At 34.0% G+C, this 13132-nt stretch overlaps 1 protein-coding gene across 4 annotated transcripts in view; it reads left to right on the forward strand.

Moving 5' to 3' along the window:
* The window catches only part of LOC118528854 (ribosomal protein S6 kinase alpha-6), a 201712-nt gene that overhangs the window by 139450 nt on the left and 49130 nt on the right, over positions 1–13132 (forward strand). For 3 of the 4 annotated variants that reach the window (XM_078065436.1, XM_078065437.1, XM_078065439.1), the window contains 5 exons: positions 387–517; positions 1290–1412; positions 2060–2149; positions 3168–3326; positions 6690–6851. In XM_078065436.1, the coding sequence (XP_077921562.1) occupies positions 387–517; positions 1290–1412; positions 2060–2149; positions 3168–3326; positions 6690–6851 (665 nt within the window). The remainder of the gene's footprint in view (positions 1–386; positions 518–1289; positions 1413–2059; positions 2150–3167; positions 3327–6689; positions 6852–13132) is intronic. The other variant, XM_078065438.1, reaches the window with a different exon arrangement.

Raw genomic sequence — 13132 nt, forward strand, 5'->3', positions numbered from 1 at the left:
TAAAAGTCCTTTGACATGCTAATGCATTATAGGGTAAGGAGTAGGAGGTAAGATGAGATATATCACTGACTCTTAAAGTTTATAATTTAATGAGGTCTACATAGAGTAGCATCTGTTTCATACATTCATTCAACAAATATTGAATACCAACAAATATTGAAGGTATTAAGCACTGAAGATGCAGCAGTGAACAGAACAGGCAAAAATTACAATCCATGGGGCTTGCATAGTAGCTAGATGGGGAGACAGATAATATGCAGTAAATCAAAAACATACAGTGTCTGATGGAAACATTTAATGGTTTCTTTTATATTTAAAGAAATGCTAACATTTCATATCATAGAATTCTGTGTAGTTCTAATTAAATATAATTATTTGGACATTAGATTCTCCTGGTTTGCCAGCTAGTGCTAATGCTCATCAACTCTTCAAAGGATTCAGCTTTGTTGCAACTTCTATTGCAGAAGAATATAAAATCACTCCTGTTACAAGTGCAAACGTGTTACCAATTGTTCAGGTAAATTCCACTTAATCAGATTATTCGGTGTAGGGATAACTATTTCTTTCAGTTTTTGCTAATGGATTTACAATAATTTTAAGTGATTTATTTATTTTTATTATGTTCAGTTAGCCAGCATATAGTACATCTTAAGTTTTTGTTGTAGTGTTCAACGATTCATTAGTTGCATATAACACCCAGTGCTCATCCCAAAAAAATGTCCAAAATCACTAACAATCAGGGAAGTACAAATTGAAACCACAATGAGATACCATCTTACACCAGTTAGAATGGCCAAAATTAACAAGACAGGAAGCAACAAGTGTTGGCAGGTTGTGGAGAAAGGGGAACCCTCTTACACTGTTGGTGGGAATGCAAGCTGGTACAGCCACTCTGGAAAACAGTGTGGGGGTTCCTCAAGACATTAAACATTTTAAGTGATTTTTAACTTCTTAATTTATCTCTGTGTATAATATGACTTAAAGATGTCTCCATATGTTTTGAAAAAATACAGATAGTAGTAACCTTTAATTATATTTATGTAATCTTTTCTGACAAGAAAAATGTAATGGCAGTGTATAAACTAGTTGGTTTATTGTATTGGCTTTGGGGATCTAGAAAACCTAAAATTTAGGATTAACAAAGAATCTCCTTAAACCATTTATAAATACTGATAAAACTTCTCTATAATGAATTTTTAAAAAGATTTCATATTAATGAATATTTAGAAGAGAAGATAAAATTTGTGAAAATATTTCATTCTCTTTAATATTTTACTTTAAAAAAACAGATAAATGGAAATGCTACACAATTTGCTGAAGTATATGAATTAAAAGAGGATATTGGTGTTGGCTCCTATTCTGTTTGCAAGCGATGCATTCATACAGCTACCAACATGGAATTTGCAGTGAAGGTATTATCTCTGAGCCTAACTTGTTTGTTTTATATATATATATATATATATATATATATGTAAGTTAAATTACAGGGTAACTTACAGACATTTTTCAGTGGAGCAAGTGGAGATAGCAAAGATAAGATGATAAGGGAAGTTTTTTTTTCAAGTTTTTAAATTCTAGTTAGTTAACATACATGGTAAAATTAGTTTCAGGTGTAGAATTTAGTGATTCATCACTTACATATAATACCCAGTACTCATCATAGATGGGGGAAAAGTCTTAAGACAATATTTTCATTTGAATTTCTTTCTAAGACTTTATTTTGGAGGAATGGTATATTTCATGAATGTCTTGTTTTAAATAGTTTTATTTTAATATAGTATGGTAAGATTATGCAATTGTGACAATTACTGTTACATTTGGATCACATTATCAGTTGATATAGTTTCAGTTAAGTGGAATATAATGTTAAAGAAAAGTGTTCTGTTTTTTTATTGTTAAGTTTCAGTTATAGGAAATTTTTAAATGTTAAAATAATGTGAAACAAGCATCACTCTTAAGTGTTTGCTTAAAATATAACCAAATGGAAAATATTTCATTCATTTTTAGACAAAGAAAATAATTTAGTTTTCTCTGAAATTTTTCTTGACTTATTTCTTAGATCATTGACAAAGGTAAGAGAGACCCCTCAGAAGAAATTGAAATTTTGATGCGCTATGGACAACACCCCAACGTTATTACTTTAAAGGATGTAGGTATTCAAAATCTATGTATCAGCTAAGCTAATGAAGTTATGACTTGACACTTTATTTTCTTTTTGAAACTTTTCATGTTTATGGTATATTCTACTTTTAAGCCACAAAATCTCAAAAATCTTAAATTTGCCACTTCAGTTCTTTTTTTTCCCGTGATTCTGTACTCCTACCCTTCTTATACAACATCAAAAAGGAACTATGATGGTTGGTAAATGACAGTGTCCTGATGGCTTGAATATATTCTGACTGGTCAACTAATCAACATTATAACCAGCACCATTTATTATCCTGTAGTACTATAAATATAGAAGATATAGGAGATTTGGAATCTGCCAAATTCTAAAATATTTTACTTTTTTGATTATATAGCAAATGGCTATAGCATTATGGATTGTTCCTTGAGTGAAATAGTATTATGCATTTTGATTTGTAATCTTTAAGCAGTATTTTGTTATATATATATATGTATATATACATATATACATACACACACACACACACACACGCACATCTGTGTATACAAACATCTCACATGCCCTGAAAGGGTACACATATTTTTCTTATTTATTCTCCTTAATATAGTATTTGAATTCAATGAAATATTTAAGACACCATATCAGATAATGGACTGTGAGGACTATATTTAAAAATAATGTATTTACTGCCAGAAGGAAGCTTATTATTAGTAGGCAAGAGAAGTGGCTATAATATAGTCAAAAATGAGATAGATGCTATTTGAGAGACACAGAGTTCTATTGTTCCATTTATATAATTTGATGAAGTATAATGTACAACTTCAAAAGTTAATGCAATTATATGTTTAACATGGTCTCAAGACTGTATAGGAGGTTGTTTAGCCATTTTAATCTTCTCTGTAGCCTGTACTATATTAACAGCAAGGGGTTAATGTCCTTTTTTAACAATAGAGGTTCACTAGAAAAGGAAAGTAAATATAATTTCAAAATTTCAGAATTATAATTATAAATAATAATATTTAAAAATTTTTTTTTTTAGGTTTATGATGATGGTAGATATGTTTACCTTGTTACGGATTTGATGAAAGGAGGAGAACTACTTGACCGTATTCTCAAAAAAAAATGTTTCTCAGAACGGGAAGCTAGTGATGTACTGATTGTAATAACTAAGACAGTTGACTATCTTCATTGTCAAGGAGTAAGTTGTAGTTATATTCTCCCCTTCAATTTTGGGACTTATATATCTTCATAAAATTAGATCTAGGAGATGCCACTCAAAATGAATTTTCCTGTAACATATATTTCTATAGAGAATATCCTAATAAAATTCATAATGTAGTGAAAGTTAGAGATTTAGGAAATTGGGTAATACTTTAATTCTCTTCACTCTGCCTGTTGCCCTGATTTAAGAGCATATTAGTTTTAAAATGGTTTGAATTATATAAATATATCTAACCTTGACTTTGAAATTATTAAACCTAATCAAACTTAAAAGTCAGACAAGGACATGTTGTGAGTATTTTTCAAATTATACTGTATCTAACATATAAAGTTCTGGCAGTAAAAGGACTGTATATCTTTTTCAGGGGGTATAGTTGACACACAATGTTACATTAGTTTCAAGTGTACAGCATAGTGATTCAACAATTGTATACATTATGCTGTACTCACTACAACAGATGTAGCCACCATCTGTCACCATACAATGCTATTACATTACCAGTGACTATATTCCCTATGCCATACTTTTTATTCCCATAACTTACTCATTCCATACCTGGAAGCCTGTGTCTCCCACTCCCCTTCACCCATTTTGCCCATACCTCCACCCACTCTCCTCTGGAAACCATCATTTTGTCTCTGTATTTTTAGGTCTGATTCTGCTTTTTGTTTATTTGTTATTCATTTGTTTTTCAGATTTCACTTGAAAGTAAAATTATATGGTATTTCTCTTTCCCAGTCTGACTTATTTCACTTAGCATAATACCCTCTAGGTCCATTCATGTTGTTGAAAATGGCAAGATCTCATTTTTTTATGGCTGTGCTAATATCCCATTACACACACACACACACACACACACACACACACACACACACACACACCTATCTTCTTTATCCATTCATCTATGGATGGACACTTAGGTTACTTCCATATCTTGGCTATTGTAAATACTGCTGCAATAAACATAGGGGTGCCTATATCTTTTTCAATAGTGTTTTTGTTTTCTTTGGGCAAATACCCAGTAGTGAAATTATTAGATAATGTGGTATTTCTATTTTTAATTTTTTGAGGAACCTCTATACTGTTTTCCACAATGGCTATTATCAGTTTACATTCCCATCAATAGTGTTCTAGGGTTCCTTTTTTCCACATCCTTGATAATACTTGTTATTTCTTGTCTTTTTGATTCTAACCATTCTGATAGTTGTAAGGTGATACCTCATTGTGCTGATTTGCATTTTCCTGATGATGAGTGATACTGAACATCTTTACATGTGGCTGTTGGCCATCTGTACGTCTTCTTTGGAAAAATGTCCAGAGGACTATATATCTTGACCCTTGCCAACCCCTCCTACAAATACAGTAACAAATTTGGATTCTAAGCATTTGAAATACTAATGTATTAAAATTTATGGTGGAGGAACAGGTCTGTTATTTTGCTTCCTATGTCTTCATAAAGAAAGCAAATGAATTGAGTTATGAAAAAGGTCAATTTTTATTATATACAGCTATACAAGTAAACAAAGTCACAAATAATTTAAAATTTTAAGTTTGAATCAATTGTAATAGTACATATGTACTCACTTAAGTATAAAAAATTTAAAAATGAACAATTCAGAATTGACATAGTGAAAATTCTATAGGGATCCTTCTTATAATTAAGAAAAATAAGCCAGTACTTAGTGTGTGTTTTAAGAGAGTATATTTTAAATATTTTGAAATATACACTGTATAGTGCTAAAGGAATAATTCTATTATAATTTAATTCCTTGATAGTCTTCATCAACACTCTCTAAAATAAAGGGTGATCAGGGTTTTTGAGAAAAGTAAAATAACTATTTTTTATTATTTTAGAAACCTTCAGATTCTTACATCAATTAAATAAATCAATAATAGATATATATTGAGCATTTCTACATGCCAGGCATTGTAAAAGGTGATGCAGATTCAAGCATGAGTAAGACTTGGTCCTTGTCTTTAAAAAACTTTCAGTGTAGTAAAATGCTGATTAAAAATAAGACTAGAATAACTGAAGTGGATAATATTAGTAGGAAAATCATCACATAGAGAAGTTCAGAATATTTTCCATTTCTAACATTTCATTTGGTTCTCATTGTTTCTGTTTTTCTTCTGAGAATTTCATGCATTGAAAACATGTTTTTGTTTTACTTCATTGATATAGTTATAATAGCCACTTTATTTTTAATATTTCTTTTATCTTTATTTGTTTTGTGAATTTTGAATAAATACATTTTTATTGAGATATAATTGGCATATAACATTATGTACATTTAAGTTGTACAACATGTTGATTTGATACATTTATGTGCTGCAATATGATTACCACCATGGAATTAGTTAATACCTTCATCATGTCACATGTAATAATAGCCACTTTAAAATCTTGTCTGTTAGGTCCAATGTGGTTCATCTTGGAGTTGGAATTGATAGATTTTCTCTTTTCTTGAAACTGTGTTCCATTTTCTTGGTTCCTTGTATATCAGATAATTTTGGATTATATACTGCACATTTGAATATTAAGTAGATTTTTTTGTATTGTTAGTTTTTTTATTCAATGATTATTATTGTTTTGTTTTGGTGGATAATTTTCTTGGCACTGAAAACTCTGCATTTTGGGCAGCAGCTCTGGTCTCTGTATCTTTTATCTTTGTATGAATTACATTGAGCCTCTTCTATACACTTTTGATTCAGGGGTCAGTTTTGGCTCTTTTCCTTACAGAATTCCTCCTGAGCGTTCAGTTTCCTAGCATCTCTTTTCTGTTCCTCCCAGCCAGAAAGTCTGGGCTTTTCCACATGTGTTTTCACCATCACTGTGTGACAGGAACTGCACTTAACCCTAAGCTAAAAACCACAGATATGGGAACCTTGCTTATAGTTCCCTATATTTCCTCCTTCGACAAAGTGTATACTTCCCTCAGAGTCTGTCTGCTTCTGTTCATTCTCCAGTACCTTCAGGTAGTTGATATTTTAATTATGTTCAAGTTTTAGAGCTGTTTACTGTGGAGAAGAGAGTGTTAAGTAGGGTCTTAGTCCATTATTTCCAGAAATGGAACTTGAGACTTGAATTTTGATATTTTGAGATTGGAAATGATTAACAAAACTTATGGCTTGAATAGAAGCTGGAACATTTATTGGACAGAGATCATTTCTTCTGTATACTTCAGGCTGTCAAGGCTATCAAGGTTGGAGAAAGTGTCATTTTCAAAATTTTATGATTTAGAAAGTTCCTTCTCCTGGAAATAGTTGATAGTAAAGTGTTTTATTTCATAGATGTTTAGTTCACTATAGAAATGTAATTTTTTTTCTTTTATGTTCAAGGTTGTTCATCGTGATCTTAAGCCTAGTAATATTTTATATATGGATGAATCAGCCAATGCAGACTCCATTAGAATTTGTGATTTTGGGTTTGCAAAACAACTTCGAGGGGAAAATGGACTTCTCTTGACTCCATGCTACACTGCAAACTTTGTAGCACCTGAGGTATTCTTTAAAACTTTAGTATTGGCCTTTTGTTCTTTTCCTTTAGTTGAATATATATGATGTCATGAATATGTTGCAGTTGATAGGTAAAAGCTGAGTTATCTTATCCTTTCCCAACTATAAAGCTCTTTAAATTAGTGAATTCTGATAACCTCTAACATAAATAGTCAGACTAGTAACTAGCATCTGAAAACAGCCTGAATGTATAATCATCAGACTACTCTTTTCTGTTGGGTTATGTACTACCATCAGAATCATACACTTTTGGAGCTGGGAGGGAGAATAGAGATAACCCCATCTTCAACATATTAAATATTCTAAGTGAAGAAATTGAGGCTCAAAGTACTTTAAATAAGTTTTTCAAGACCCAGCATTCACTTAGTAATAAAGCCAGGATAGATTTTCAGGTATTTCAGTTTGTGCTGAACAAGAGGTAATTTATATTGTTTAACATTATACATAACATATAAGGACAGTGCCACCCCTGATTGTATTTAAGATCTAATTCTTGGAGAAAACAGCTTCACAGGGATTTTTATAAGCAGGGGGACTTTTCTTGGCAAATAACATTCATATGTAGATCTTAGAGGGAAGAGTCAGGAAAGGTGAGTCTGGGGAGGTTAAGCGGTATAGGTTTCACATTTATCAAACTCCAACAGTCAGTTCTGATACTGGGGATGGGAGCTTTGACAGTAGCAACTCCCACAGCAGTGAAAATATGGTTGATCAAAAATGAATTGGGGGGCGCCTGGTTGGCACAGTCAGTTGAGCATCCAACTCTTGGTTTCAGCTGGGGTGGTAACTTTAGGGTCATGGCATTGAGCCCCGAGTCAGGCTCCAGCTCAGCATGGAGTCTGCCTAAGACTCTCTCCCTCTCCCTCTGCCTCTCCCTCTCCTCTCTCTCTCTAAAATAAATTTTAAAAAATGAATCAGGGATTGCACTGGCCATATAATTTCTTTGTTTGTAAGTTAGAATTTATTCTTATATCTTATGAATAATGCTAACCCATATGAATTATCATATGTTCAGCACAAAGCAAGATACATAAAAATCTTCAGGTTTGAAAAATTGAATTGTCCAAGACAGAGAAGAAGAGTAAAATAATTTGAGGATAAATTCCTACCTCATGGGGGCGCCTGGGTGGCTCAGTTGGTTAAGCGACTGCCTTCGGCTCAGGTCATGATCCTGGAGTCCCGGGATCGAGTCCCGCATCGGGCTCCCTGCTCAGCGGGGAGTCTGCTTCTCCCTCTGACCCTCCCCCCTCTCATGTGCTCTCTCTCTCTCTCTCAAATAAATAAATAAAATCTTTAAAAAAAAAAAAATTCCTACCTCATGTGCATGTTTTCTGATTTTTTATATCAAATACTATCCCTTTCAGGATAATAATTCACATCAGATATAGCAAGACATTCATATTTAAATATCAACAAATCTGTATTTTAATAAGTATATATTAGAAAAATATTTTTATTGAGGTAAAATTAGCATGCAGTGTTATTAGTTTCAGGTATGAAAAGTAGTATATCTAATAATGAAAATAGAAATATACAAAATAGAAAAATAACATATTAATAAAGAAAAATTCCCATATTAAAATTTATTGCCTTCCTTTAAGATGTTAATGTTGAAGAACCATAATACCTGCTTTACAGGGTTTTTATGATAAGAGGTTTGCCGTATAAAAATTATGTACCTATCTGGAGAATGTAATTTAATCTATATTTTAATTAAATACATAGAATAATGAATGTACAAATTTTTATCACATTACAATATATAGAAACTATATTTCCCAAAATAAAAATTAGAACACATACATGATCCAAGAAGGGGTCATTGCACTGCCCCTAGTTTTAAGAGATATAACTTAGACATTAAAAAATTAGCCTTTCTAGGGTGCCTGGGTGGCTCAGTCGTTAAGCGTCTGCCTTCGGCTCAGGTCGTGATCCTAGGGTCCTGGGATCAAGCCCCGCATCGGGCTCCCTGCTCTGCGGGAAGCCTGCTTCTCCCTCTCCCACTACCCCTGCTTGTGTTCCCTCTCTAGCTGTCTCTCTCTCTGTCAAATAAATAAATAAAATCTTTAAAAAAAGAAAAAATTAGCCTTTCTAGAATATTTTAATGGTTTTATAAGGATAGGAGGACAGAATATTTGAGATTTGGGCTTTTCATCAAATAAAGGATATACAGTCATTATAAATATTCTAATGTATTTATGCAATAGACACACAGAAGAGTATAGATTAACCATTTTAATGGATGAATTCTTAATATTGACTTGATCTTGTAGACCTGGTATGATGGAAACATCTCACTGGAAAAAGGTTAGGGATAAATGTGTCCCAAATGAACATCTCAAAAACAGACGTTGAAAGGAAAAATACACAGTATGTCTGTATTTCGATTAATGATAAGGTAAATATTTTTAGGTTAATGGTTAGGTAAATATTTTTAAATGAGTGCAGATCCACAGAGTAAAATACAGCCCATTGATGCTTTTTATCTTAACAGACTTCCATTAGAGTAAGACATTCTCATCATTGTAACAGTGAAGGTATTTTATTTTATTTTTTCATTTAAATTTTAGTTAACATATAGCTTAATATTAGTTTCAGGAATATAATTTAGTGATTCATGACTTACATATAACACCCAGTGCTCATCACAACAAGTGCCCTCCTTAATACCTATCACCCATTTAGCCCATCCCCCTGCCTACCTCCCCACCAGCAACCCTCAGACTGTTATATATAGTTAAGAGTCTTTTATAGTTTACATCCCTTTTTTTTCTTATCCCGTATGTTCATCGGTTTTCATTCTTAAATTCCACATATGAGTGAAATCATATATTTGTCTTTCTCTGACTTACTTATTTCACTTAGCATAATACACTTGACTTCTATCCACGTAGATACAAATGGCAAAATTTCACTCTTTTTGATGGCTGAGTAATATTCCTGTGTGTGTGTGTGTGTGTGTGTGTGTGTGTGTGTGTGTGTGTGTGTACACATAACATCTTCTTTATCCACTCATCAGTTGGTAGACATTTAGGCTCTTGCCATAATTTGGCTATTGTTGGTAATGCTGTTATAAATACCAGGCTGCATGTGTCCCTTCAAATCAGTATTTTTGTATTTGCATAAATACCTAGTACTGCAATTCCTGGGTCATAGGATAGTTTTATTTTTAACTTTTTGAGGAACCTACATACTGTTTTCCAGGGGACTGAACCATTTTACATTCTCAATAGTGTAAGAGAGTTCCCCTTTCTCCACATCCTTGCCAATATCTGATGTTTCCTGTGTGGTTAATTGTAGCCATTCTAATAGGTGTGAAGTAGTATCTCATTGTACTTTTGATTTATATTTCCCTGATAATGAGTGATATTGAACATTTTTGATGTATTTGTTAGCCATTTCTGTGGCTTCTTTGGAGAAATCTCTGTTCATGTCTTCTGCCCATTTCTTACTGGGTAGTTTTTTGGATATTCACTTTTATAAGTTCTTTATATATTTTGGATACGAACCCTTTATCTGATATGTCACTTTCAAATAACTTGTCCCATTCTATAGGTTGCCTTTTAGTTTTTTTTTTTAGTTACACATTTTTTTTTATGTTATGTTAATCACCATACATTACATCATTAGTTTTTGATGTAGTGTTCCATAATTCATTGTTTGCATATAACACACAGTGCTCCATTCAGTACGTGCCCTCCTTAATACCCATCACCACGCTAACCCATCCCCCCACCGCCCTCCCCTCTAGAACCCTAAGTTTGTTTCTCAGAATCCATAGTCTCTCAAGGTTCATCTCCCCCTCCGATTACCCCCCTTCATTTTTCCCTTACTGCTATCTTCTTCTTTTTTTTTAACATATAAAGTATTATTTGTTTTAGAGGTACAGGTCTGTAAATCAACAGTCTTACACAATTCACAGCACTCTCCATAGCGCATACCCTCCCCAATGTCTATCACCCAGCCACCCCATCCCTCCCACCCCACCACCACTCCAGCAACCCTCAGTTTGTTTCCTGAGATTAAGAATTCCTCATATCAGTGAGATCGTATGATACATGTCTTTCTCTGATTGACTTATTTCACTCAGCATAATACCCTCCAGTTCCATCCACGTCATTGCAAATGGTAAGATTTCATTCTTTTTGATGGCTCTATAATGTTCCATTGTATATATATACCACATCTTCTTTATCCATTCATCTGTCGATGGACATCTTGGCTTGTTCCATAGTTTGGCTACTGTGGACATTGCTGCTATAAACATCAGGGTGCACGTACCCCTTCGGATCCCTACATTTGTATCTTTGCGGTAAATACCCAGTAGTGCAATTGCTGGGCCATATGGTAGCTCTATTTTCAACTTTTTGAGGAACCTCCATACTGTTTTCCAGAGTGGCTGCACCAGCTTGCATTCCCACCAACAGTGTAGGAAGGTTCCCCTTTCTCCTCATCCCCACCAACATCTGTCGTATCTTGACTTGTTAATTTTAGCCATTCTGACTGGTGTGAGGTGGTATCTCACTGAGGTTTTGATTTGGATTTCCCTGATGCTGAGTGATGTTGAACACTTTTTCATGTGTCTGTTGGCCATTTGGATGTCTTCTTTGGAAAAATGTCTGTTCATGTCTTCTGCCCATTTCTTGATTGGATCATTTGTTCTTTGGGTGTTGAGTTTGATAAGTTCTTTATAGATTTTGGATACTAGCCCCTTATCTGATATGTCACTTGCAAATATCTTCTCCCATTCTGTCAGTTGTCTTTTGGTTTTGTTGACTGTTTCTTTTGCTGTGCAAAAGCTTTTTATCTTGATGAGGTCCCAGTAGTTCATTTTTACCCTTGCTTCCCTTGCCTTTGGTGATGTTTCTAGGAAGAAGTTGCTGCGGCTGAGGTAGAAGAGGTTGCTGCCTGTGTTCTCCTTTAGGATTTTGATGGACTCCTGTCTCACATTGAGGTCTTTCAACCATTTCGAGTCTATTTTTGTGTGTGGTGTAAGGAAATGGTCCAGTTTCATTCTTCTGCATGTGGCTGTCCAATTTTCCCAACACCATTTTTTGAAGAGACTGTCTTTTTTCCCTTGGACGTTCATTCCTGCTTTGTCAAAGATTAGTTGATCATAGAGTTGAGGGTCCATTTCTGGGCTCTCTATTCTGTTCCATTGATTTATGTGTCTGTTTTTGTGCCAGTACCATACTGTCTTGATGATTACAGCTTTGTATTAGAGCTTCAAGTCTGGAATTGTGATGCCACCGGCTTTGGTTTTCTTTTTCAATATTCCTCTGGCTATTTGGGGTCTTTTCTGGTTCCATACAAATTTTAGGATTATTTGTTCCATTTCTGTGAAAAAAGTGGATGGTATTTTGATAGGGATTGCATTAAATGTGTAGATTGCTCTAGGTAGCATTGACATCTTCACAATATTTGTTCTTCCAATCCATGAACATGGAACGTTTTTCCATTTCTTTGTGTCTTCCTCAATTTCTTTCATGAGTATTCTATAGTTTTCTGAGTACAGATTCTGGGCCTCTTTGGTTAGATTTATTCCTAGGGATCTTATGATTTTCGGTGCAATTGTAAATGGGATTGACTCCTTAATTTCTCTTTCTTCTGTCTTGTTGTTGGAGTATACGAATGCCACTGATTTCTGTGCATTGATTTTATATCCTGCCACATTACTGAATTCCTGTATGAGTTCTAGCAGTTTTAGGGTGAAGACTTTTGGTTTTCCCACGTACAGTATCATATCATCTGCAAAGAGTGAGAGTTTGACTTCTTCTCTGCTGATTCAGATGCCTTTTACTTCTTTTTGTTGTCTGATTTCTGTGGCTAGGACTTCTAGTACTATGTTGAATAGCAGTGGTGATAGTGGACATCCCTGCCACATTCCTGACCTTAGGGGGAAAGCTCTCAGTTTTTCCCCATTGGGAATGATATTCGCTGTGGGTTTTTCATTGATGGCTTTTATGATATTGAGGTATGTACCCTCTATCCCTATACTCTGAAGAGTTTTGATCAAGAAAGGATGCTGTACTTTGTCAAATGCTTTTCCTGCAGCTATTGAGAGGATCATATGGTTCTTGTCCTTTCTTTTATTAATGTATTGTATCACATTGATTGATTTGCGGATGTTGAACCAACCTTGCAGCCCAGGGATAAATCCCACTTGGTCATGGTGAATAATCCTTTTAAGGTACTGTTGAATCCTATTGGCTAGTGTTTTGGTGAGAATTTTTGCATCCATGTTCATCAAGGATATTGGTCTATAA

Source organism: Halichoerus grypus, chromosome X, assembly GCF_964656455.1.
Source record: "Halichoerus grypus chromosome X, mHalGry1.hap1.1, whole genome shotgun sequence".
Lineage (NCBI taxonomy): Eukaryota > Metazoa > Chordata > Mammalia > Carnivora > Phocidae > Halichoerus > Halichoerus grypus.